Source organism: Rhinolophus ferrumequinum, chromosome 2 (genome assembly GCF_004115265.2).
Source record: "Rhinolophus ferrumequinum isolate MPI-CBG mRhiFer1 chromosome 2, mRhiFer1_v1.p, whole genome shotgun sequence".
Classification (NCBI taxonomy): domain Eukaryota; kingdom Metazoa; phylum Chordata; class Mammalia; order Chiroptera; family Rhinolophidae; genus Rhinolophus; species Rhinolophus ferrumequinum.
Genome location: NC_046285.1, coordinates 40,047,702 through 40,073,870, shown reverse-complemented (window position 1 = coordinate 40,073,870; position 26,169 = coordinate 40,047,702). Strand labels below are relative to the sequence as shown.

The 26,169-nt window shown below is 36.9% G+C and overlaps 1 protein-coding gene across 3 annotated transcripts in view; it reads left to right on the top strand.

The window, feature by feature from the left end:
* The first annotated feature begins 1,086 nt into the window (after positions 1-1,086).
* SPICE1 (spindle and centriole associated protein 1) overlaps positions 1,087-26,169 on the top strand; it is a 47,688-nt gene continuing 22,605 nt past the window's right edge. Inside the window, exons 1-7 of one of the 3 annotated variants that reach the window (XM_033126810.1) lie at positions 1,087-1,168; positions 7,572-7,670; positions 10,326-10,373; positions 14,950-15,093; positions 17,846-17,948; positions 18,654-18,760; positions 21,209-21,324. In XM_033126810.1, the coding sequence (XP_032982701.1) occupies positions 7,572-7,670; positions 10,326-10,373; positions 14,950-15,093; positions 17,846-17,948; positions 18,654-18,760; positions 21,209-21,324 (617 nt within the window). In that variant the 5' untranslated portion in view covers positions 1,087-1,168. Of the gene's footprint in view, positions 1,169-3,465; positions 3,485-7,571; positions 7,671-10,325; positions 10,374-14,949; positions 15,094-17,845; positions 17,949-18,653; positions 18,761-21,208; positions 21,325-26,169 lie in introns of those variants that run through there. The other 2 variants (XM_033126821.1, XM_033126829.1) reach the window with 2 other exon arrangements.

Here is a 26,169-nt window from a genome sequence, read left to right as displayed (position 1 = left end):
TGTAAAGTTGTCCTCTAGGAGGGTAGGAGAATCAATGAAGCAGGGAACTGTAATATGGTCTTCCGGCTGCTTTAAGGGCCCACTTAAAATTAGTGATCATGAATTTAAAATCTGCATGGTTGAGTGTTTTCCTTTTTCCAGTTTCAGCGTCAAGGGTGCTGGCACTCAGTAAGTACAATGTTGGGAAGGCCCAGATTGTGGTTTTGCCAAGTGTTACAGTAACTCAGAGAGGGGTAGAGAGTTTTTTTTTTTTTTGCATCTAGAAGTTGTTGGATATGGATTTACTGATCCACATATGGGTGTGTCTTAAAAGTAGAAAACCAGGGGTTAAAGGAAATTGTCTTATTGGAACAAATTAACTGTTTTTGAATGTAATGCTTTTTGAAGTCCTTAACATGGCCTACACAGCTCTGCCTGTCCTGGCTCCAGCCTGTTAGCACAGCCTCCCTTACACCAAGCTCCCACACATACTGGTCTTTTTCCCATCCCTTGCACTTGCCACACACCTTTGCATATGTGGCTCCCTCTGCAGGGGTGCTCTACCCTTCCCTGGTAGCTTACTCATCTCTGTTTTTCAGCTTTTCTAGTAATTCAAATATTCTTATAAGCTTGATATCTAGTTAGTATGCCTACTTCTTAACACTTGTCACAGTTTTAATTTTACATTTGTGTCATTGATAGCTGTTTGTTACTATGCAGTAAGCTTTCTGTGGAGGGGGATCTTGCCTGTTTTTAGACCCCATTGAATCTAGTATAGTCTCTGGCACATTGGTTGGTGGTAATAAACATTTTTGAATAAATAAATAGAGGTGAAAACAAGAAAGTGTGACGTGTGAAAATTGGTGTGGAGAGTTAACATCTTCCTTTTAGAGAATTCACGAGAAACTGGCTAACGCTACATGCCTACCCTCCAAAGTTTTGCCTGGGACCCTGTAGAGGATACATGGGACCAAACTAGGACACACATGAGCCTTTGAATCGCAGAGCCCACGCCAGACTTTGGGAGGCATCTGCGCACTGGCCATCCCGGATGTACGCAAAGGAGTGGGGCGGGGCTCCCGTAACCTAGGCAACATCCCGGAAGCGGCGGGCTGTGTCAACCTGTGGCGGTTCCGGATCCTGAAGTTTTAGTCGTGGTGGAGGCAACAGTCGGGAGCAGGCCAGGCAGGTTGTAATGAGGGGCCAGAGTCCTGTAGCCTTCAGCCCCACCGAGCCGTAGGGACCGGGCTACAGTGCGGGGAGAACCGCGGCGGCGTCTTTCTGTTCCGTGGGGATCCAAGCTCCTGGGTAGAGGAGCCTTCCTGCAGAAAGCGCACCCGCGACTCTGTGTTTTGAATGTCTGTGCGTGTCAGGATGCGTGTCTGTGTGTGATTATGTCTACACACAGGAGCACCCGAGTGTGCGCGTGATCACCGCTTTCGAGCACTTAACGCCCAGAGCTAGAAATTGGGGGGACCCTTTTGTAGCTTTCAAGGAGTTTATAGTCTGGCTAGAGAAAGACTTCGCAGCGTCCTGGGGACAGGGAGGGTCCCTGAAGTCGATTGGATGGTGAGGAAGGGGTTTATCAGGAGGGGCCACTTGACTGAATTTTGAGGAGTGAGGGAGAGTTAAGCCCGCGGAGACGAAAGTCAGACAGGGTGTCCAAGCAGAGCTACAGAATGGTTGGCACCACACGTGAGGGCGAGAGCTCTCCTCACGTGTGGGAGACGTGAGGAGGGAAAGGACTGGGAAGAAGGGTCAGCCTGGCCACACGGGGGAGAAGGGGACGCGGCAGAGGATTAGAGTGCTAAACTGAGTTGGATTCCTCAGCCATTAAAATCTCTTGAGTTGTTCTCTAGCCGTTTCTTTGGGTGGGATTGATTGAAGGGACAGTGTTTGGAAAGAGATCTTGTTTCCCAGGGATCAGTTAGTTGTCCACTAGCCAGAGTGGATTTGCGAAATCCCATCAGAACTCTCCCTGCTTAAAATCCTTCAGTGGCTTCCTGGAGGTCTTCAGGATAGTGTTCAAGTTGCCGTGGCTCACAGGATCGCGCCTCTGACCCTTGTTTTTTTATCCTCTTTCTAGCCTCTCATCATCTCAAATCTTTGTTAGTCAAACTGAAATTATCACACCGTTTGTAAATGCCTCCCCTACCCACCATTCTTTCCCCCACTTCTGACTTTTATTCGTACTTTAGCTCTCAACTTAAACATTTTTGGGAGAATTGGAGGGAATTTTGTGTAGAGTGAGTTAGGTATTTCCATGACACGGAATTTACTTCCTGCATTACCCTTTTTATTGCAATTACTCTTCATTGTGGTCCGATATACACTAAGCTTTACGAGGGTTCAGACTATTCTACTTTCTTGCTGCATCTGGTGCTTGGCTCTCGGCGTGTGCTTTCAAAATATTTGTTGAAATAATATGTGGATGATGAAGAGAGTGAGCGAATAAATGAAAGGAAGATCAATTAGGAGAAATAATGAGAGCCTGGACAAAGTGATAGAAATGAGAGAGGTATTTCAGGGAAAGAATAAATAGATTCTGGTATCTGATTGGCTATGAGACAAGAAGGACGGGAAGGTGATGCTAAAATTTTAAACTGGAGCAACTAGAAAGATGGTAATGCCAGCTGCATTCAGCAGACAGTTACAGAGCAAGCCAAGTATGTATCAGGGACTAGAAGTTGGCAGGGAGGGGGCACGTGGGTAATAGCTGTATTTTGACTCCTGTATTTGAGCTATTTGGGAGATATGTACAGGAGGCAGTTGGAAATGAACATTTGGTGTATTGAGGAAAGGTGTGAATCCTTGATTTGGGATTCATTTCATAGTGTGTTTGTGTGCTCAGTGCATTCGTAGCTTTGCTCACTTGAGTGGGTGAGATCAGCGAGGGAAGATATGAACTCTCCCTTGGTGAAGATGTGAACTCCCTGTTGGTGATCTAGAAAGTGGGCTGCATGAGAGCTGGCACTATATTAGACTTGTTCACTATTGTATCTCTAGTCCCTGGCATGTGGTAGACTCAAAAACAATTATAGGATGAAGAGAGAGTGTGTCCAGTGCAAAGATAAGAGGACTGGGATAGAACTGGATAAAGATCCCTGATTATGTGGTATGTGAGGAAGGGGCCAACACAGCCTGAAAAGAAAAGGAGAAAAGAATAGGAGCGAAACCAGGAGAAAGCATCATGGAATCCAAGGGAGGGGAGCCTTCCAGGAGTGGGAGTCTGTAGAGCTAGAAGGGCCCGAGAAATAAGAAAAGACCAATAATTTTAGCAATTAGAAAGCTACTAGTAGTTTAGATTTTCTCCAACTAGGCCTAGATTTTCTCATTTTATTACTTGACTCCTTAGCACTGTAAACCATCAGAATATCTCCACAGTGTTACATGTGAGCATGTGAACTATAGCTCTTTTATGATACCTGGTTTCTATAAGGGAGTCGTCTTAGAGTAACCACAGCTAGCTTTGCTGGGCTACATTGAAGTGGGGAAAAAAAAAAAGGTAACAGTTGTTTACTGCCTTAGTCCATTTGGGCTGCTGTAACAAAATACCAGAGACTGGGTGGCTTATAAACAACAGAAATTTATTTCTCACAGTTCTGGAGGCTGGGAAGTCCAAAATCAAGTTGCCAGCATGTTCATGTTCTGGTGAGGGGTCTCTTCCTGGTTCATAGCTGGCACCTTTTTGCTGTCTCTCCATATAGCAGAAGGGGCAGGGATCTCTCTGGAGCCTCTTATAAGACACTAATCCCATTCATGAAGTCCCCTTCCAAAGGCCCCAATTCTCAAAGGTCCCACCTCCTGATACCGTCATCTTTGGAGGTTAGGATTCAACATATGAATGTTGGGAGAACACATTCAAACCATAACATATGCCTTCATTTAACCACTGTTTTTTTTTAATTACATAAAACGGTTTCTTTGGATGTTGCATTCTCTTATGTGAAAATTGATAACTTTATAGTCACACAAATAATACTCATGAATTTGACCAATTGTTTATATTAATTTCTATATCTCTTTGCTTAAGAAAATCTCTTTTGTTTGGATGCATTGTATTTACCATCAGAAGTCACCATTAGTGTACAAATAGTTATCAAAAAACACGTGTATTTTATGAATTTTTGATATTATATCGACAGCCTCACCAATGAAAGTAGATGGGTCTTTTGACTACTCCTAAGTTTTTACATACTTCACTTTCATGGTTGGTCAGGATTAAGGCTGGTGGAATTTCAGCCTCTAAATAAATATAATATTTTCAATAATATAACTTGAAATGAATTTTATTTGTAACATGGGCTCATTGTGGAAAGTTTGGAAAATATAGAACTAACCAGAGATAACTCAATACTAGCCATGTTTTCTAGAAGGTACATTGTAATGAGTCAGTCAGACCTGGTTTTGAGTGTGAGCTCCCAACACTGGCCATTATAATTTCTGTGACTTTGAGCAATATACTTAATCTCTCTAAGCCCCATTTTTCTCACTTGGGAAAGAGGATTAATAGTTGTTGCTGACATCATTATCATTAATCCTTAAGCAGAATGGAGTATTTAGTAGGCGAGGGTTCTAAGCACCTTATATATTTGATTAGTTCCATTATAAAGTTATTGGCAAAGCCAGGATGTAAATCCAGACTGTCTGGTTTCAGACTCTTCTCTAAACCACTGTGCTGTATTGTCTCTGAAGAAAGTACGTGCTTCAGAGGGTTGTGGGATTAAACATGAAGCTCTTAGCACAGTTAAGTACTTAGTAATAATGTATGTATATTAACATCATTGAAAATATATTATACATGCAGCCCTGTATTCAGCTTTTTATACTTTTGGTGTATTTTCCTGTCATTAATATCCTTTTAATATAATTTTAATGGATGTATCATAATTCATCAAATACATTTACCGACATTTTATGATTCTCTTGTTTCTGCAGCATAAAAGAAATGGTTAAAGAGTCAAAACATTAGAAACCTATTTTGAGTAACTTATCTAATTAGTTACTATCTAATTCCAGAACATTTTTATCACCCCCCCAAAGAAATCCCGTGTCCATTATCAGTCAATCTCTATTCCCTCCTCCCTTCGGACCCTGCCAACTACTAATCTACTTTATGTCTCTATGGATTTGTCTTTTCTGGATATTTCTTGTAAATCATATAACATGGCCTTTGGTGTCTGGCTTCTTTCTCTTAGCATACTATTCTTTAGGTTCATCTATGTTATAGCATATATCAGTACTTCATTCCTTTTATTGCCAAATAATTATTTCATTGTATGGATATACCGTATTTCATTTATCCACCAGCTGGTGAACATTTTGGATGTTTCCGTTTTTTTGTCTGTTAAGAATAATGCTACTGTAAACATTCATGTACAGGTTTTTGTGTGGACATTCGTTTTCATTTCTCTTGGGTATTTACCTAGCACTTGAATTGCTGGGTCATGTGGTAACTCTGTGTTTAACTTTTTCTGGAACTGCAATATGTTTTACAAAGTGGCTACGCCATTTTACATTCCCACTAGCAATATATGAAGATTCCAATTTTTCCACATTCTCGCCAATGCTTGTTTCCATCTTTTTGATTATAGAAATATTCTAGAGAGTGTGAGGTGGTATCTCGTTATGGTTTTGATTTGCATTTCCCTAAGAACCAATGATTTTGAGCATTTTTTCCTGTGCCTTTTCATATTGGTCATTTGTAGTATCTTTTTTGGAGAAATGTATTCAAATCCCTTAGCTATTTCAAAAATGGATTATTTGTGTTTTTATTGGTGAGTTGTAAGAGTTCTTTATATATTCTGGATACAAGTCCCTTATGAGATATGTGATTTGCAAATATTTTCTCCCATTCTTTTACCTGTCTTTTCACTTTCTTGATGATGTCCTTTGAAGCACAGAACTTTTTAATTTTGATGGGGTCCAGTTTACTTTTTCATTTATTACTTGTCTTTTAGTGTCACGTCTAAGAAACCATTGCTTAACCTAAGGTTCATGAAGATTAATGTTTATGTTTTCTTCTAGGTGTTTTGTACTTTGAGCTCTTACATTTAAGTTTGTGATTCATTTTAAGTAACTTTTATATATGTTGTGATGTAGGGGGCCGACTTCATTCTTTTTCATAAGGATATCCAGTTGTTACAGCACCATTTACTGAAAAGCTGTTCTTTCCCCGGTGAATTGTTTCTTGGCACCCTTGTTGAATATAAGCTGACCATAAAAGTACTGGTTTGTTTTGGACTTCTATTTCATTGCATATCTTTTAAAATGGTATTTATGGCTCTGGCACTTACTGTGTGACCTTCACAGTTGGTTAACTCTTTGTCCATTATATTTCTCATCTTTAGAATGAGTAATAAACAGCAAGTATTTCATGGGGTTATTGTGAAGATTAAAGGAGATAATATGTGGGAAGTGTTTAGAATAGCACTGGTTTGTAGAAGCACTCAGTGTGTGTCAGCTAATGCCGTCATTACCCCTGCCACTGTCACCCACTGTCACCATGATCGTCGTCATTAGCATCATCATAAAACTTAAATGTTGTTTTTTAAGTTGTATGTGATTTATCTCCTTTGCTGGATTGTAAACCCTGAAGTTAGATACCGTGTTTAACGAGTAAATGTGATTGATAAGCGTGAGATAGGACAGACAGCAAAGAGGATTGAGGGCAAATGCTTGAGAAACACTTGAATTTAGGCACCTTTATTACAGTAGACTAAATGATTTTTTAAAAAATGTTCTTAAGGAGAATAGTAGAGTCTTTGTTTTAGGATAATTTTGGAGTAAGGGGGTTAGCTGGAAAGTTCTGTTATTATTTAGGTATATAAAGTAGTTCTAGAATAGCAGTCATGTATATTTGTTGCTTTAGAAATAAATATATATATATATATTTATATATATATTAGTATATATATTTTTATATATATACTAGTGTTTAGGGACTATGAGTTCTTTTCCTATTTTGTATAATGTTTACTCTAGTGTCCTTAGCATTGCTATTTTAAGAGTGCTGAGCAAATGTTGGCAATTTCCGAATTCTAGTTTAGTATCATAATCACCCCCATTTGGTACTATGTGAAAAATATACTAGAAGTGGTATAATTCATTTGTTCTTTAAAATTTAGCCACCTTTATTTAAGGTAAGCACATATGTATCTGGTAGTGATGTGAGTGTTAAAGTGCTTAAAAAAGAACTTTAAAGAGCAATTCTCTTTTGCCCTCCTCCTTTTGCATTCATACTGTTAGTATGCGACTGACGTTTTCTAGGTTAATTGTGAATTTATATAATTGATGACAAAGCTTACTATCCTAGCGCTCTGCTTTAGGTCATAATTTCTGCATTCCTACAGTTTCTAATTAAACAAATATACATGGTATTGCTTTGAAACCCTTTTTATCATAGTTATCAATATCAGTTTTTTATTGCGAAGTGAAAGAAGCAAGTATTTTGGTAGCCTGCTCCTTTCATTATGCTTAAATTTTTCTTCTGATGTTTTAAAATTTAGTTTCCTAGATCCCTTTTTCCCTCCCTGGTGATGCCTAATCACGAGTTTTATATTTTAAAATTTTGGTATGATTATTATTCCTAGATGTCTTTAGTCAGAGTGAACCGTTACAGTCCCCGGGGAGGAGGAAGGAAAGCACTGAAAGTAAAGAAGAAGAAATCGTCAGTGAAGCAAGAATGGGATGTAAGTCGAGGTGGGGATACTTGGCAATGGAGCAGTCCTCCGAGGAATGGTGCTGGTCGCCCCGAACAGTGCGCTGGATGGGGCTCAGTATGTAATAGGGTGGGAGGGATTTCTGGGCGTGTTACATCCTACGTCTTGAGGGAAGAGCAGAACCCTTTTGTTGTTTTTTTTTGTTTGTTCGTTTTGTTTTTTTTTAAGAATACATGTGTTGAGCCTGTAACCTGTACTTCCTTTGAAGAACTGGAATCTTAAGGGGGTGGGGAGTGTGTTTTTAAAAATTCCCCCCCTTCCACTTTGAAGGCCACTCTAACTAACCTTTGTCACTGATACCTGAATTTTTGGGGTACTTTTTTAGATTTTCCCATAGCTACCAATGATGCCATAATCATATGAATGGCATTTTTGGCTGAAAAAGTAGGTGATCCTTACTCTCTTACCCATCAAATTGTTTGCTGCTCACCTCCAGAGGTTGGTCACTTTCAGTACAAAGATTGTCTTAAGGTACAAAACAAGTACCTGGGACATGGTCCATGGATTCTACCCTAAATACTGCCTTGTGTTACCAAGGAGATTTTTATTTTTTGCAGCCTGGTACTTGGGTTTGGACCATGAGACTTTACGTGCCTGTACTTTCTGCTGTGGGGAGTAACTAGTCAGGGACTAGTTTGGACCTCAGGATTCTTTTGGACTTGGAATCTTCTGGGCTGTGACCAACCATCTTTGCCAGTTATCCTGGACAAACTGATGGCCTTTGGAAGTGGGACAGGGATTTCTCTGTGTTTAAATTGCTTGATTGGCTGTAAAATATTGTAAGGGTGTGATTCTCAGGGTGGGTTTAATCAGTGTGAAACTGATTAAAAAGGAAAAAAATGCCCATGATAATAACATAAGTATTGTCCCCTTCTGAGAGATCACTCTGAAGTTCAGTATTTATTCTGATTTGCTGCTCTTGCTGAAAACATAATTGAAATCCATCATTTGAAATGGCATCAGAACATTTCTCATTTACTTTTCATTATCTTCAGTGCTAGAAAAATCTTTGTTTTTTGAAGGTAGACTGAACTTGAAAGTAGCTATAAGTCATTTGGAGTGAATGGTAAATGAAAGAGAGATCAAACTGAATAACACTGTTTTGATAAGAACAGTGAGATGTTTTCTGAAATGGCTTGTAAATTAGATTTAAAGGCAATTTCAAGAGGAAATAGTTTTAGGTGGCAGTATTATTAATGAAATCATTTTTGTCCCCATGAGAACTAATTCCAAGCATATCACATATTTATATGCCTAAATTCTATTATGATTACTAAAAACAATTCTTATAATCTTATAGTTGTATCTTGTACTTTTCTAAATCAAGGTGAAAGGAATAACAGTTTTGGTATAGAAATGCCTTGAGCTAAATATAAACTATGGCGGAAAAGTTAAGTCTTTGAATAATATATCAAAAGCGATTTCACAGACTCAGCTCTCTATATTTCACTTAGAAGTAAAACTCTGACTTGTTTTACTTCCTGCCTTACCAAATCTGTATAGTAAAATGGTGGAAGTCATTTTGGAAAGGGCCAAACTGCAGGGCTGCTACTGAGAGCTGTGTAAGGCGGTGCACTGCACAATTCCAAGGGGATACTGTTTACACAGACTGGAATATAAAGGAACCTCCTGCAGTGGTGCAGTGTGGTAGACCTGCCATATTGGTTTTACTTAAGTGACTATTTTCACATTTTATGAAATTATACCTATCTCTTAGTATGATAGGTTCTATGCTTACGGTGTTTGCGTGGTCACAAATTGCACCTCTCTATAGTGATCACAGTTTATCTTTTAGGAATCTTTAGAAGTGCCTCTTTCCATGGAATACCGTTTGAAAACTACAACTTTAGCTAATACTCATTTGAATTACATACTATCCTATTTTATTCATTTTTTTAATGTGACGTATGCTTGCTTGATGAATTTAGTCCTTGTTTTCTTTAAGACACCTAAAAATAGTTTGTTATTTTCTATAAGACACCTAAAAGTAATAGAACACCTAAAAGAACAAGAAAGATTTTTTGGTTCCAGGATTTTGAATTCGTTTCCAGCCATTAAAATCCAGTACACCCTCATACCTAAATACACACAGAGGAACGATATCTGTTGATAGGCATGATGCAACTTTCTGAAAAATGTGAGAAAAATATGGGAAGAAGTTTGAATAATGAAACTAATATTTTATTTTTATTTAAATAAATACTTTTCTATATTATGTAAAAATGTAAAATAATTTTACTTCACTTTAAAATAGAAATTTTATTCCTAAAATGTGATGATCAAACCCCTTAACTCTTCAAAGAAAGGTTTCTTGGAGGATAACATATTTTATTAAATATAGTCTTTTAACTGAGATCCATCTGGTATGTAAAAGAAAAAAGGTACAGAAGGCTTAAACTAATGAAAGGCAGTTTTTGAAAAAAATGAAAATCAATCTTATAAAAAAATATATAAATACTGATTTCAAAAAGCTTTTTAACTTAGTCTAAAGAGAATTTTTCCTTTAAGAAAATTACTCAAAGAAGGTAAATAAACTTTAAAATCATATTTTTCAAAATCCAGTAAGTACTAGTAATTTTTATGAAACCTTTTTTCTTCTTTAAAGAAAGTTCATCTTTTTTGCAGAATACTGTGAATGATCTAACAGTTCATCGGGCAACTCCTGAAGATCTGGTAAGTTTAATATCAAAAGTTAAGATTGTTCAATGTTTTATTTGATATTTGGTTTCTAATTTCAGAATAGAAACTGAGGGTACTTCCTGGAAGTTGTTCAGTTATGTTTAATCTTGCTCATGTCTATATAAAATAAAAAAGCATATCTTCTGGTCTTCCTGATTCTACCTAAGACTATCAATTAGCATGTATTAGAATTTCATTAGATAGGTTTGTTTTACAGTTCAAATCTTTCTAGTCCAGTATTGCCCTATATACATATATTATCTTTTCCTATCTATAGATATCTTCAGCATTATTTACTATTACTTTTCTATACAAACATACTGGTCTAGTCAATGTAGTAATGAACAGGCCATGTGTCGTTCCATATTTGACCCCCAGTTCATGCCATTTTCTTTACTTGGAACAGTTTCCCTACCTTCTTCTCTACCTGTCCAAATCTTACTTTATGAGGTGTGATCAAACAATATGGTGAATGTTTAAATAAAAAAATTTATTACAGTAAAACACCCATTGCCGTTAGTCCCCCTCAAAATACTACCCCTTGATTTGTTATGCCATCGTTCTTGCCACTTTCTGAAGCTGTTCTGGAAGTCCTCTTTTGTGAGTGTCTTTATTTGCACTATCGTGGCTGCCTCGATGTCCTGAATCATTCTGACTTTGGGGAAGAGCCAGAAGTTGCACTGTGCCAGATTTGGTGAATAAGGTGGATGAGGACACTCCATAATGTTTTTATTTGACAGAAACCGCTGTACCAGAAGCTATGTGTGACACAGAGAATTGTCATGATGGAGGATGATTTACGGCATACTTTAAAACACACCTTCTCTCAACCGTAGTTCACATCTGACTGACGGCACTGAACAAGTTGAAACTTGTCACACACTGTTACTAAGGTTCATTGTGCTGCTTCCCAAATTGAAGATCCCTGCCTTTCTGTTGGATGGCATTCAGCAACAGCATTCACCGTATTTGTTGATCACAATGAAAAGTCTCCGTGTCACACATCGCTTCTGGTACAGCAATTTCTGTCAAATAAAAACATTATGGTGTGTCTTCATCCACCTCATTCACTGGATCTGGCACTGAGTGACTTCTGGCTCTTCCCCAAAGTCAAAATGATTCAGGACATTGAGGCAGCGATGGTAGCGCAACTAAAGACACTCATGAAAGAGGACTTCCAGAACTGCTTCAGAAAGTGGCAAGAACGATGGGATAAGTGTGTGTGAAGCGAGGGAAAGTATTGTGAGGGGGATTAATGGCAACGTGTCTTTTACTGTAATGAATTTTAAAAAATTTAAACATTCACTGTATTTTTTTTTAATTTATTTTTAATTTATTGAGGTGACAATTGTTAGTATAATTACATAGATTTCAGGTGTGCAATTCTGTATCACATCATCCATAAGTCACACTGTGTGTTCACCACCCAGAGTCAGCTCCCCTTCCATCACCATACATTTGATCCCCCTCACCCTCATCCTCCCTCACTGTATTTTTTGATCACACCTCGTACTTCCTTATCCTAGTTCAAGTGTTACTTTTTTAAGTTTCTATAATTTTTTAAAAAACAACTTTATTGAGATATAATTCATATGCCATAAAACCCTCCCTTTTAAAGTATATAATTTATTGATTTTTAAGTATATTCACAGTTATACAACCGTCATCACCTTCTAATTTTAGAACATTTTCATGACCTTCAAAATGAAACTCTGTTCCCATTAATAGTCACTTATGTCCCCCTACCAAAAAAAAAAAATCTCTGGCTACAACTAATCTACTTTATGTCTCTAGGATTTGCCTATTCTGGACATTTGGGTTGTTTCTACTTTTTGACTATTATGAATAATACTGCTGTGAACATTTGCATACAAATTTTTGTGTGAACATATGTTCTCAGTTCTCTTGGGTATATACCTGGGAGTAGAATTGCTACATCCTATGATATCTCTACTACTTAACTTTCTGAGAAACTGCCAAACTATTTTCTAAAGTGACCGAGAGTACCATTTACATTCTTACCAACATGTATGAGGGTTTTAATTTCTCCACATCCCTTGTCAACTCTCGTTTTTGTCATCTTTTGGTTTTAGTTCTCCCAGTGGAATCTCTTTATAGTTTTGGTTTGCTTTTCCCTGATAACTAATGATATTGAATAGTTGAACATCTTTTCATGTGCTTATTGGTCATTATTGGTCATAGTATCTTTTTTGGAGAAATGCCTATTTCAATCTTTTACTCATTTTAAAATTGAATTATTTGTGTTTTTTATTGTTGAGTTATAAGAGTTCTTTATATATTCTGGATACAAGTTCCTCATGAGATGTATGATTTGCAAATATTTTCTCCCATTCTTTTGGTTGTCTTTTCACTTTCTTGATGATGTCCTTTGAAGCACAAAGGTTTTTAATTTTGATATAGTCCAATTTATATATTTTTTCTTTTGTCACTTGTGCTTTTAGTGTCATATCTAAGAAACCATTGTCTAACCCAAGGTTCACAAAGATTTATTCCTATGTTTACTTTTGAGAATTTTATAGTTTTAACCCCTATGTTTAGGTGTTTGATCCATTTTTAGTTAATTTTTGTATATAGTGTGAGGTAGGGATACAATTTCATTCTTTTGCAAATGGATATCCAATTTTCCAAGTACCATTTGTTAAAAAGACTGTTGTTTCCTCATTGAATTTTCTTGGCACCCTTGTTAAAAAATCAATTGTCCATAACATAAGGACTTAGTTTGGACTTTCAATTCTATTTCACTGATAACATATTTCCTTGAAAATAAGACCTAGGTGGACAATCAGCTCTAATGCATCTTTTGGAGCAAAAATTAATATAAGACCCCGTCTTATTTTACTATAATATAAGACCGGGTCTTATTTTACTATAAGACTGGGTATAATATGATCTGATATGATGTGATGTAATATAATACCAGGTCTTATATTAATTTTTGTTCCAAAAGATGCATTAGAGCTGATTGTCTGGCTAGGTCTTATTTTTGGGGAAACACGGTATATATGTTTATCCTTATGCCAGTACCACACTGTCTTGAGTATTATAGCTTTGTAGTAAGTTTGAAGTCCTACTTTTTGAAATTGCCCAACATGTGGTATCTCTTCTGAACTATTGTCGTACTTACTACCTTCATAAGGCATTGAGTATATGCCATCTAATGCATATTGTTGAGCTTTATATGTGTATCCCAGCCTTCCTGGGCAGATTATTAGTGCGTTTGAGGGATCGGAACCATATCTTCTATATCTTTGTGGGCATGGGAATCTTAGTCCTGATAGGTACTCATTAAATGTTTGTTGAGGATAATAGTGATGCTCTACTGACTTAATTTTTTTTATTATGAAAAATTTCAAATGCAAGTGAAAGTGCAGACCAAATTATAAAGCACTCCCATATAGTCTTCACCGAGATATAATGTTATTAAAACCTTACATAATTGCTTCATTTATCATACCCTTTTTTAACTTTGCTGAAGCATTTTAAAGCAAGTCCCAGAGAATGGCATTTTGTGCCTACATATTCAGTTTGCACTGTAAAAAATACAGACATTTGATTTCCTAACCACAATGCCATTATCACACCTAACAAAAGTGTTAATAATTTTTTGGCATTACCTAATTCCCAGTCCACATTCAGGTTTCCCTAATTGTCTCAAAAATGTCATCTTCATTTGTTTTTTGTGAATCCGAATCCCTACCCAGTACTTGGTTGTTAGTCTCTTCTTCATGGATTGATTTCTTATTTACATAGTGGAAACACAGCAGTACATTTTATCACATGGCTTTGTTCATATTTTCAGGTCCGAATACTAAAGTGCTTGTAAAGCCAACATCTGCTTTTATTCCTTAGCCACCTCAATGAATTCCTCCCCTCTAACTGTTAAGCTGTGGCTCACATCTCTGCTTCTGCTTCAGGAATTCCACTTCCCCGTTGTTCTGCACATGTAGCCATCGAGGGGCTGTAAAAACACTGCACTGTTAGTTCTTGGTAGTGATATGTGAGTATGAAATGGCTGTGTCTTTACCAAAGATGGCTTAGTGGGTTGGTGCCTTTTATATTATGCTTAATCTGTATATGTGTGTGTGTGTGTGTGTATGCAATTGTACATATATATATAACTGAAAAATTTAACAAAATTCTTTATTATATGTAATGTGTCTTAATATTTCCTATTCTATATACTATTTTATTTTTTTAAAAAATGTTGGTTTTGACCCACTAATTAATTTTATAATACCACCCATTAAATGAGTCCTAACCTGCAATTAAAAAAAGATACTGGTTCAGTGAATGATCTTGTACAAAGGAAGTAGAAATTAATGTACTTTTTATTTTGTCTTTTAGCTAGGTCTAGACGTTCTAGAGACTTCTTTTTTAAAATCTTTTTTGAAAATTTAGAAGAATGTGAAAATTTGGGCTGTGAATATAATTATACATATGTTGAGCCAGAAAAAGTAAAAAAAGATGAAGTACATTAAGTGGTCCTACCATCTGAATAGGCAACTTCTTTGTTCCTGAAACATTCTTTTATGTTCTTGTTTTTATGTAGGTACGTCGTCATGAAATACACAAATCGAAGAACAGAGCATTAGTACACTGGGAACTCCAAGAAAAAGCTTTGAAGAGAAAATGGAAGAAGCAGAAACCAGAAATTTCTAATCTTGAGAAAAGGAGGTTGTCTATCATAAAGGAGGTAATGCTTCAACTGCATTGTCTGTAGAGTTAGAAAGAGATAAATAGATTCCTCTCTTGTCCCCCAAATTTGATTCAAATTGGAGAGACTCTAGTAATTACTGCATCCGTATACAGTGATCTACACGTGGACCTTGAAAAAAAGCAGTGGTGACAATTAGAATCTAGTTTCGTAGTTTGAATTCCTGTTCTATAACTTACTGGCTACGTGACCTTTAACAAATTATTAACTTATCAGTTTGAGTTTTCTTATCTTTAAAATGGGAATACACTACTTATATGATTGTATTGTTAGATTTCTACAGTGATTAGCATAGTCCTTGGCACACAATTAGTGCCTTATAGCATAGATAGATAGCTGCAGTAATTATTTTTCTCAGTTCATACACAATGCTCTTAGATTACTTTGCAAAAAATGGGTGCTTGTCCAGCACATCAGTAAGCCACTTGTCTGCCTTCATCTTTTGACAGATGAAGGATATTTGGATAAGTAATCAGATGTGTCGGAATAAACAATATCGGAAATAAGAGGAAAACTACAGCGAAAAACCCTTCTTTTACTTGGGCTGAAATCATTGTGAAAGAAATGTGCTTAGTGTTGCTTCTTGTTTGGCGTTGAAGCTTATGGCACTTCTGGGTGACCTTTCACTGCAGCTTTAAACCACGCTCTGTCTTTTGAGGAATTCATTAGGCTTCTTAGTGAAATATGAAAGGCTTGATCTTATAAATCATCAGGAAGAGTTATATCTACCAAATAAATGTTTACATGAGCTTATAAAAAGAACAGTGGATTAAGAGAACTGGTTCTTTATAGATAAGTATCTTTTGGCGACTTTGGACAAGTCACGTACATTTAAATGTTACGTGGTAATTCCCAGTGAAAGTCCTAAGAATACACATCTGGCCAGGAAAAAAGGCAGACCCTTTGAGGTGACTCTGGGCTTTTGTTTCTCCTCCCGAGATATGTACCCCACCACTCATAAGTTTGGCTTTGTGTTCTGCAAACCCATCTGGGCAATGAATATATATAGGCAGGCATGCAGAGAGATTGGCTTACCTGTTAAGAGGATGAGTTTTATCGGAGAGGAGTGATAAAGAAATCTAGAAAGAGCAAAGGAAAGCCAATAGATGATATCTGGCCCGTCAATCCATCTGCCCCCAGGACCCTGGACAGAGACTAGCAGAGGGCAGCAGGGCAATGGCTTTGTTGAAGACCTCATTATAATTGATACCAGGTCTTCATATGATAAAATTATTCTTCCACAATCTGCTTCTGTCAATTTATCAAAATAAAGAAGTCAACGTTTTTATTTTTATTTTTTTAAAAATAGTAAACTCTTAAAATTGCCATTAGGAAATATTGTTTGTGTAATTTTTCTAGTACAAGTGATACATTATAATGCTCCATTTACTCTCTTTCCTAAGCTCTGATTGCACATACTTGCAAGATGACTAACCAGGGATAGAAATTTAGTGCATGGAATAATACAATTTAAGTTGTAACAACATTCTCAAATCTCTCTAGAGTGGTATACAGATTTTCAGTGTGTCCATATCTCTTATGACATCTCTGTGGAGGTGGGGAGGTGATCATATCTTTATTTACACCTCAAGAAAGTAAGTTTAAAGAGGTCAGATTTTGCTTCATATCCGTGACTGGGCCTAGGATCCCAGCCTTCTGGTTCCAAATGTTCTGTTTGCCTAATACCATTCCCAAGCTTATTCTTTGTGGAAGGAACAAATTCAGGACTTTGTTCTCACCAACTGAGTCAGCCAACCTCCTTGGCCGTAGCAGGGGAAGAAGGGGAAAAAGTCAGAATGTGACTTTCGTTATTTTTGTCTGTGTCCTAAAACAATAATGGAGGTCTTATTATATACTTGTTTAAATGGTCGAGAGAAATTCTGGTAAGAGCATTTGTCTTACTGATCTGAGTCAGTGTTGGAAAGGGAGTTTCCAATTTTGAGACTCCTTTCAATTTAGGAATGCCATCTGGTGGTGGGTAGAGTTGACTTGTTTTTACTCTAGTGTGTCTCCTTGCTTATCATTATGAAAGTTCCTAATTAGAAAGTGCATAATCAGAGGCATTACTGTAATGGTATTTTTTGAGTTCTCATCTCTCCAGGATAAAAACCTGAATTGTTTATAAATACAGAAAGAACTATCATTTTTTTGTTCATACTCCCAAATGCACAGCTTACATCATGTTTTTTAAGTTGTGGTAATGACCCCATTAGTGGATTCTGAAATCACTTTAGTGGTTGAAACCTCTGAGTTTATGGCTGAAAGATTCATACCTTTGAGTTTATGCCTCAAAGATTCATATCATTGATCAATATTTTTCGAATTGTGGATCACAACTTGTTAATGGATTGTGAAGTCAAGTTAGGAGATTACAACCATCATTTTAAAAAGTAGAATAGAAATGAAAAAGAAAATATCAGAGTGATTTTCAAAGACTAAGTTTAAGTAAAACTGTTCTATAGTTATATGTTTACATTTATATTTATATGTGTATGTACTGGGTCACAATTTAATAATCTGTTTCTCAGGATTGCAGCCAAGCATTTGAAATCCACTAATTATTTTAACAGCCCCACCTACTGGTACTTAAGGCTATTTCTACTGAAGGATTTCAGTAAGGTAGTGGCCTATGGTTATTTTTATGCTCTGTGCCTATGTATGGACTTTTCCTTTGTGATTTAATAAGTTCATATATTTTTCTGAATAATATTTATTATTAACACATGTCTAGATTCTTTCTGATCAATACCAGATGCAGGATGTGTTGGAAAAATCTGATAATTTGATGGCTGCAGCAAAAGATCTGTTTGTTGATTTTCCTCGTAGACGCACAGGTAAAGTATTCAATTCAAACAAAAGCTTCTTTTTCTTATTAACCATTGTCCACAACTGGCTATTTGGAAGAATTTAAAATCTTTTTTCAGTCATCATATTATTTACATTACAAGTATTTTAGAGTGGATAGCATACAAGAGTTGTTAGGCATATATTCATTATGATTTGTTTGCTTTTCACTAACAATATTAATAACTACAAATTACTCAGCTAGGGAAAACTAAATTGTATTGTCTGCTCAAAATTTTATAGCTCAGTGTACAAGATTTTATAATTTAAAATATGACTTAATTTTAGTTTAATTAGATTAACATATAATTAAAATATCTGTGTTTATATGTAATTTGAGTAAAGCTAATTTGAAAACTAAAGCAACTTCAGTCTCTCTAAATGGAACTTCACCTCTTCTCAGATAGACAGCATTATTCACTTAATTTATATGTAGTCCATTGTTTATATTAACCTCTAAAAAATGATCATTAGTGTTTAGTTTAAGGTTCGAATCCTGGCTCAATCACTTATCAGCATGACTCTGGGCCAGTTACTGTACTTCTCTGAGTTTCAGTATACTGATCTGTAAAAGAATAACAGTAACAACCTCATAGACTGTTTATATGATGATACAAATCTATGACAGTGTAGAGTGCTTGTGAAGTCACTTTAATTAAATGAAACAAAATCATCATGACATTTTCCTTCTGCAGGGTTTCCGAATGTAACAATGGCTCCCAATTCCTCTCAAGGTCCCATAGTGGTAAATCAAGACCCTGTCACCCAGGCCATTCTTAGTGAATCTGTCGTGGAGCCTCAGGTAATATGCTCTGTTTGCAGCCAAAATGCTCATTCTGAAATTAAGTTTATGTAGGCATTGTGGTAAACATTTCAAAAACTTAAATATCAACAGATACCATGTTGTGGTTGCTAGAATTGTTCTTACTCAAGCATATTGCACTTTCTTTGAGTAGTTGTACTAAACAAGGTAGGACTGGGTAATAATAACTAACACATTGAGTGCTTACCTAGGAAGTACACTATTATTGTCCCATTTGGCAGATGGAAAAACTGTGGCTCGGAAAATTTAAGTGGCTTGTCCAGGATCACATAGCTAGTTAGCATGCATCAGAGATGACATTCAAATCTAGGCTGCCTGGCTCCATAAGACTGTGCTACCCTCTGCCAGTTGGAAACAGCAGGGAATCTTTCCACTTCCACTTTGGAGTCAGGTGCATCTGTGTTCATATTCTGCCAGGTTTTTGATCTTGAATTGATTATTGATTTCTTTAGGTGTCTGAGTCGGCTCAGAGTGTTTTTGTTACATGGGAAGAAAATATACCTACTACAGTTGTTATGAGGGTCAGCTGAGACAGGTTATGTGAAATGCTTACATAATAGCAGATACTAGTTTTCCATTAAATGTTAGTCCCTTCTAATGTATTATCAGTATGTTTAAAAAGTAGCTACCTAGGAAACTTGGAATTTATTGACTAGTTACATGGGAAATATATTACAGTAGTAAAACATTAACTAGCTATATCCTAACCTAACTGGAACTCTTAATTAATCAAAATGTTTAGAATTTTGAGATAGTAAACACTTTTTAAAAGCACATGAAAAATTTAATACTAAAATAAAACTTTTTATGAATGATTAGGACTCAGTACCTGTTCAATGTAATTGCCTAGTTGTTTATATCTTTGAATAAAGGAGAATCATCAATTAGAAGGATCATCCTAGGGTATTATAAGGTCCAGAATAATTAAAGACTTGTTAAGTATGCTGTTTTCTACTGACAAGGGCAATTAAATAGAATTTACACATATTTAAAATAGCCAAAATCTATTAACCATATCACTGTCCAAAAACCGTTTATGTTATTAAAAGGTTAACTTTCAGATAATCATGGCCTCTGTCATAGAGCAGGGAAGTGTCACGAGCTGAGGTGAGAGGGCCAGGGAGGAACTAGATCATGAAGGGGTAAGGAACCAGAAAGTAAGAGTAGCACCACTAACGGATTTTAAGAAGACCGGAGCCATGATGAAATCGACTATAGCCTGGAAGAGAGATTGGGGAAGGACAAGAGTGGCAAGAGGATCTGGTTAGAAGACTTAGATTGGAATCTTAGAAGTGGTGAGGACCTGAACCAAAGCAGTGGCAGTAGGGAAGAAGGTGGAGCGGAAGAGGGATAGATTGAGAGATTAAAAAGAGGTAGAAGTGACAGGATTGGGTGGCTGATTGGATGTGATAGATGAGAAAGAAAGATAATTCCCAATTTCCAGTTGCCGGCTTGAGCATGAGTAGATGCTGTTTATGGTCTTAGGTCATAAAACCCTTAGGTCATGTGGCAGGAACAAGGTTTCTCGAAGAAAGATAGGAGAAGTTTAGGAAGATAAGCAGGTTAGACATGTTGAGTATATATGTGTAGGATGTTTTACCTGGGATATCTTTTAGGCATTTATGCAGTTGGATATAAATGTCTAGGATACAAGAAAGATCTGAGTGAAGATAGAGATTTGGATATTAATAGCATGTGACTTGTAATTGCAACTTTGGAATTAGATACAGCCATTCAGAGAGTCAGGTGAGAGGGAAAAGGTCCAAAGGGAGGACCTCGAGTCACATCAGATGTAAGAGAAGGGTAGAGAAAGAAGATTTTCTGTTTAAAGATTTGGAAGGAACAGCCAGGAGAAGAGAAGAAAAACCAAGAAATACAGTATCATGGAATTTAAAAGGAAGAGCATATCAAGAAGATTTTGAAGGAAAGGAAGGATAGTCGTTAATATCTGATGAGTCAGAGAAATAAGGGAAGGCAAAGACTGAAAATATCCATTTGATTTAGGAACAAGTGTGTTGATGTTGACCTTGTAGAGAGCAGTTTGAGTGGAGTGATAGCAGGAGCAAAGTCGCAGGGCATAGATGGCGAATGAGAAGTGGGGGGCAACTCTTTCTACACGTTTGGTGGTGAAAGAAAAGATAGGTAGTCACTCGAGTTGAGTATTGGGTCAAGATAAGATGGGAGAGACTTGCTCACATTGAAATGTGGATGAACTGAAGCCACTACAGAGAGAGGCTGAAGGTGCAAGAGAAATAAGGGGCAACTGAGAGAGTGGAGGAGGTGAGAGGGTTGGGTTGTAACACATGTGGCGGGATTATCCTCAGAAAGAGGTACCTCTCTTCTGTTATGACAGAGAGAAAGAACGGATGAGTGTGCAAGTATGTATAACCAACGTGTGTTGTTACTCTTATTTTTGTGTTGAGAAAGGCTCTTAATGAAGTAGATGATGGGGAAGAAGAAGAAGCTGTTAATAGCCAGTCAGAAGAAAGTGAGAATGAATTAGATAACTCTCTAAGCTCTCAGTCTAACACGAATGCAGACAGGTATGTACATATGTTATAAATATCTACAACATTTTCTTTTTTTTCCTATGGCCATTTTTTCCGCCAATGAGATATCATTGATATGTAATATTGTCTAAGTTTAAGGTACATAACTTGTTGATTTGATACATTTATGTATGCAAAATTATTCACCATAGCGTTATCTAACACTTCCATCACATCACATAATTATCATTTCTTTTTTTGTGGTGGGAACATTTAAGATCTATTCACTTAGCAAGTTTCATGTATATAATACAATATTATTAGCTATAATCACCATGCAGCGCATTAGATCCCTAGAAGTTATTCACCTTAATACTAGAAGTCTGTACCCTTTTACCATCTCTCCATTTCCTCTAACCCCCGGCCTTTGTAACCACTGTTCTACTTTGTTTCTGTGAGTTTGCCTTTTTTATATTCCACATATAAGTGATGCAGTATTTGTCTTTCTCTGTCTCACTTATTTCACTTAGCATAATACCCTCAAGGCTCATCCATATTGTCACAAATGGTAGGATTTTCTTTTTCTCATTGCTGGATAATATTCCATTGTGTGTGGTATCTATCTATCTCACATCTTTATCCAATCATCTGATGACAGACACTTGTTTCTGTATCTTGGCGATTGTGGATAATGCTGCAATCAACATGGGAATGCAGATATATTTTTGGGGTCATGTTTTCATTTTCTTTGCATATATATATCCAGAAGTAGGATTACTGGATCATATGGTAGTTTTTAACTTTTTGAGGGACTGCAGCACTGTTTTTCCTAGTTGCTGCACCAATTTACACTTCTACCAACAGTGCACAGAGTTCCTTTTTCTCCACATCCTCACCAACACTTGTTATCTTTTGACTTTTTTGATGATAGCCATTATAACGGGTGTGAAGTGGTATCTCATTGTGCTTTTGATTTGCATTCCCCTGATAACTAGTAACGTATAGCACCTTTTCATGTATCTGTTGGCTATTTGTATGTCTTCTTTGGAAAAATGTTCAGTTTCTCTGCCCATTTTTTAAATCAGATTGTTTGTTTTTTTGCTATTGAGTTTTATGAGTTATTTATATGTTGGGATATTAACCCCTTATCAGATATAGTAGTTACAAATATTTCCTCTCATTCTGTAAGTTGTCTTTTCATTTTGTTGATTGTTTCTGTACGGAAGCTTTTTAGTTTGATGTAGTCCCACTTATTTATTTTTCCTTTCGTTGCATGTGTTTTTGGTGTCATATCCAAAAAATTGTTGCCAGACTAGTGTCAAGGAGCTTTTCTCTTATGTTTTCTTCTACGAATTTTACCATTTCAGGTCCTATGTTTAAGTCTGTAGTCCATTTCAAGTTAATTTTTTTGAGTGGTATAAGATAGGGGTCCAATTTCATTTTTTTGCACTTGTTTATCCAGTTTTCCCAATACTATTTATTGAAGAAACTGTCCTTTCCTATTGAGTATTCTTGGTTCCTTTGTCAAATATTAGTTGACTTTTAAAAATTTTTTCTTTATTGGGGAATATTGAGGAACAGTGTGTTTTTCCAGGATCCATCAGCTCCAAGTCAAGTCATTGTTTTCACTCTAGTTGTGGAAGGCGCAGCTCATTGGCCCATGTGGGAATCAAACCGGCAACATTGGTGTTATGAGCGCTGCGCTCTAACCCACTGAGCCAACTGGCCGCCCAAGTTGACTTTTTACGTCAGGATTTTTTTTCTGGCTCTTGATTCTGTTCCATTGGTTTTTGTGTCTATTTTTTCTATTTTATCTGGTAACAAATTAACTTCAATTGCATACAGTCTCTTTTTCCTTTTCCTTTTGGTTTTTATGTCATATTGACATCGTTCTATATCGTGTATCCGTTAACAACTGTGTATCTATTAACAAGAGGATTGGAGCTATATTTTAATTCCTTTGTTCTTTAACCTTTATCCCAGAGTTAAATAGTTAACATATCACCATATTAGGATAGTCTGAATTTGACTATATTCTTATGTTTGCAGTATGTTGTGTATTTTCGTGTTACTAATTAGTGTCCTTTCATTTCAGCTTGAAGAAGTCCTATCAGCATTTTTTGTCAGGCAGGTTTGGTGGTGAACTAAACAATTCTTTTTTTATTTGGTTGGCTAAGATTAGTTTTATCTTGTTAGTTGTAAGAGCACGCAGTTTCCAACTTTTGAATACCTGGTCTTGAAATATTACTTGTTAACTATTGAGCATGTGGTATTAGAAGATTCATGAGACTTGGATTCTGGAGACTAAGCCTTTGGTTGTTTACTAGTTAGATAATCTGTGGGTCTTTCTTCCCTCCGTTGTAAAATATATGAACAGGGTAGAATATATGATCACTAAAGTATCTTCTGGTTTGAAAATTTCTTTGAATATATGTTCCCGTGAGCACCTCATCGATTTCTCACAGAGATAATATTATACAAGTTAAATAAGTTCCTAACCCAATCCTCAAAAGCGTCTACTGGGGCACTGATGTTTCTGGGGGTCAGTGCATTCCAAACGAGGAAGCAGTGATTGCAGGCATTTCCCTCACTTTTCCCTTTACCGCTGCTTTACTCCCTCAGTAGATCTTGTGTGCAGAGAAGTAAGGCTAAGGTTGGGAGTGGGAAAGGTGATGCTAGAGGCATCCATGGGAAAGATGAAAAAATGTGAGAGGAGGAAATCCCGAGTAGCAAAAAAGGAATGTCAAGGAAAACTGTTTCCACTAGACATGGGCAGCTTCCTTTGGGTGGGGTTTGTGTGTTAGGGATGGAAATTAGACATGAAGATATTCCTAAGTTGTCTGTGAAATAATATCTTTGGAATACTGATGTAATTGATGTTAACCATAAAATCGAATTGTTGCTGATAAGTGGTCATCAATGAAAATGGAAGGAGCTTGGATTTGAATCACTGTCCAAAGTAAATAAAATAAATAAAATAAAGTTTCAGATTTAAGGACATTTATTGTCTTTGGATGGAGATGCTTTAAAGTAATTTCTTTTTCTTCCTCTTGTATTTCAAAAATAATGCACAGAACGTACTTTGAGCTTTTAAACTGAAAGTTGCCAAATAAATTTAGGGTGGTATATTAGTTTCCTGGAGTTTTTGTAACAAATTACTATAAACTTGGTGGCTTAAAACAACAGAAATATATTCTCTTCCAGTTCTGGAGGCCAGAAATCTGAAATCAGTTTCACTGGACCAAAATCAAGGTGTTGGCAGGGTGATAATCCCCCCCAAGGCTCTAGAGTAGAATTAGTTCCTTGCTTCTTGTAGCTTCTGATGGCTGTTGGTCTTCCTGGCTTGTGGCTGCAGCATTCTAATCCCTGCCTCTGTCTTCACATACCTTCTCCTCTGGTGTGTGTCAAAATCTCCCTCTGCCTCTCTTTTATAAGAATATACATGATTACATTTAGGGTCCACCCATGATAACCTCACCATCTCAAGATCCTTCTTTATAATCACCAATTATTTCGCCTACCACAGTCCACCCATTAGCCCAGATGCAAAGTTTACATTCATCCAGTCTGATATCCCCCCAGTGTCTCAGCATCAACTCAAGTTCAAAACTCTTCTCTAAATATCATCAGCTCAAACCGAATCCCATCATCTAAATCAGGTACAAATAAGACTCTGGATATGATACATCCTGGGCCAATATGCCTTTCCATGGATGATCCAGGGAAACCAGAAAACAAGTTTTCTGCTTTCAAAATACAATGATGGAAGAGGCATAGGATAATAATTAGAGACATTTCCATTCTAAAAGGGAGATGTTCAAAGGAAGAAAGGGGTCAGCGGTTCCAAGCAACTTTGAAACCCAGCAGGGCAAATTTCTGTAGGATTCAAGGCCCAGTAATAATCCTCTGTGGCTTGAGGCCCTGCCCTTTGGGTCCATGGCTTTGTCCTCTGTGTCTGTGGCTCCAGCCTTGGCCTCTGTACTTGTGGATTTGGCCTTCATACCTACAATTCTGAAGTCATCCTTTTTCCCCCCTGGAAGCCTATATTTGCAGCTGAGTAATTTTATCAGCCTGTTTTCTATCTGAAGAATTTTGGGAGTCTGACACCCTTCCTTCATTTCATCTTATCTCTGTCCTTTTTGGTCCAAGCTGGCAGTACATCTGCTGGTATAATATTCCCAAAAGATCTTGTGGGTCTCCTGTGTATGTCTTGCCCACCGTTAGACAAGAGGTCCTCCACAGATTTTACTGGGATAATCCCATCTCCATTGCTGGCTTTTGTTGAGAATCATTGAGGGGATCCGTGAGTCAGATGCCTGATCTCTTTAGATTAGCAGAAATGTTGTTCAGCAATATACTTGTCATCCTCTCCAGAGCATGCTTTTCTAACAGTCTGGACAGGCTAAGAATATCTCAAATCATCCCTCCAATCTCTGCCTTCCTCTTTACATCACCTTCTCTGTGTGTGTCAAAATCTCTCTATGCTTCCCTCTTAATCACATCTGCAAAGTCCCGTTTTAGTCACATAGGGTAACACTCACACGTTCCAGGGATTAGGTTGTGGGTAACTTTTTGGGGTTACTCTTAAGCCTACCATGGATAGTACTGTATTATTTTTCTTGTTGTTATTATTTCCCATCACTGATTCTTAAAAGTCTGAAGATAAAAGACAGAAAGTGAGTTCATACTGGGTTGGATTTTCCCAATTTGTGCAGAAATCTCATTACAACACTTTTCTTAGGATTTGTCCTGAAGTGTGGACATAGAGCTAATACTGTCACATAGAAGAGTCTTTCTGATGCTTTCATACCTAGTCCCCTGCAAGTGGACCACATTATGGACCTTTTGCTAAATGTACTTTGTAGCAACTATAAAGTATATTTAGTGTGCTGTCCATGG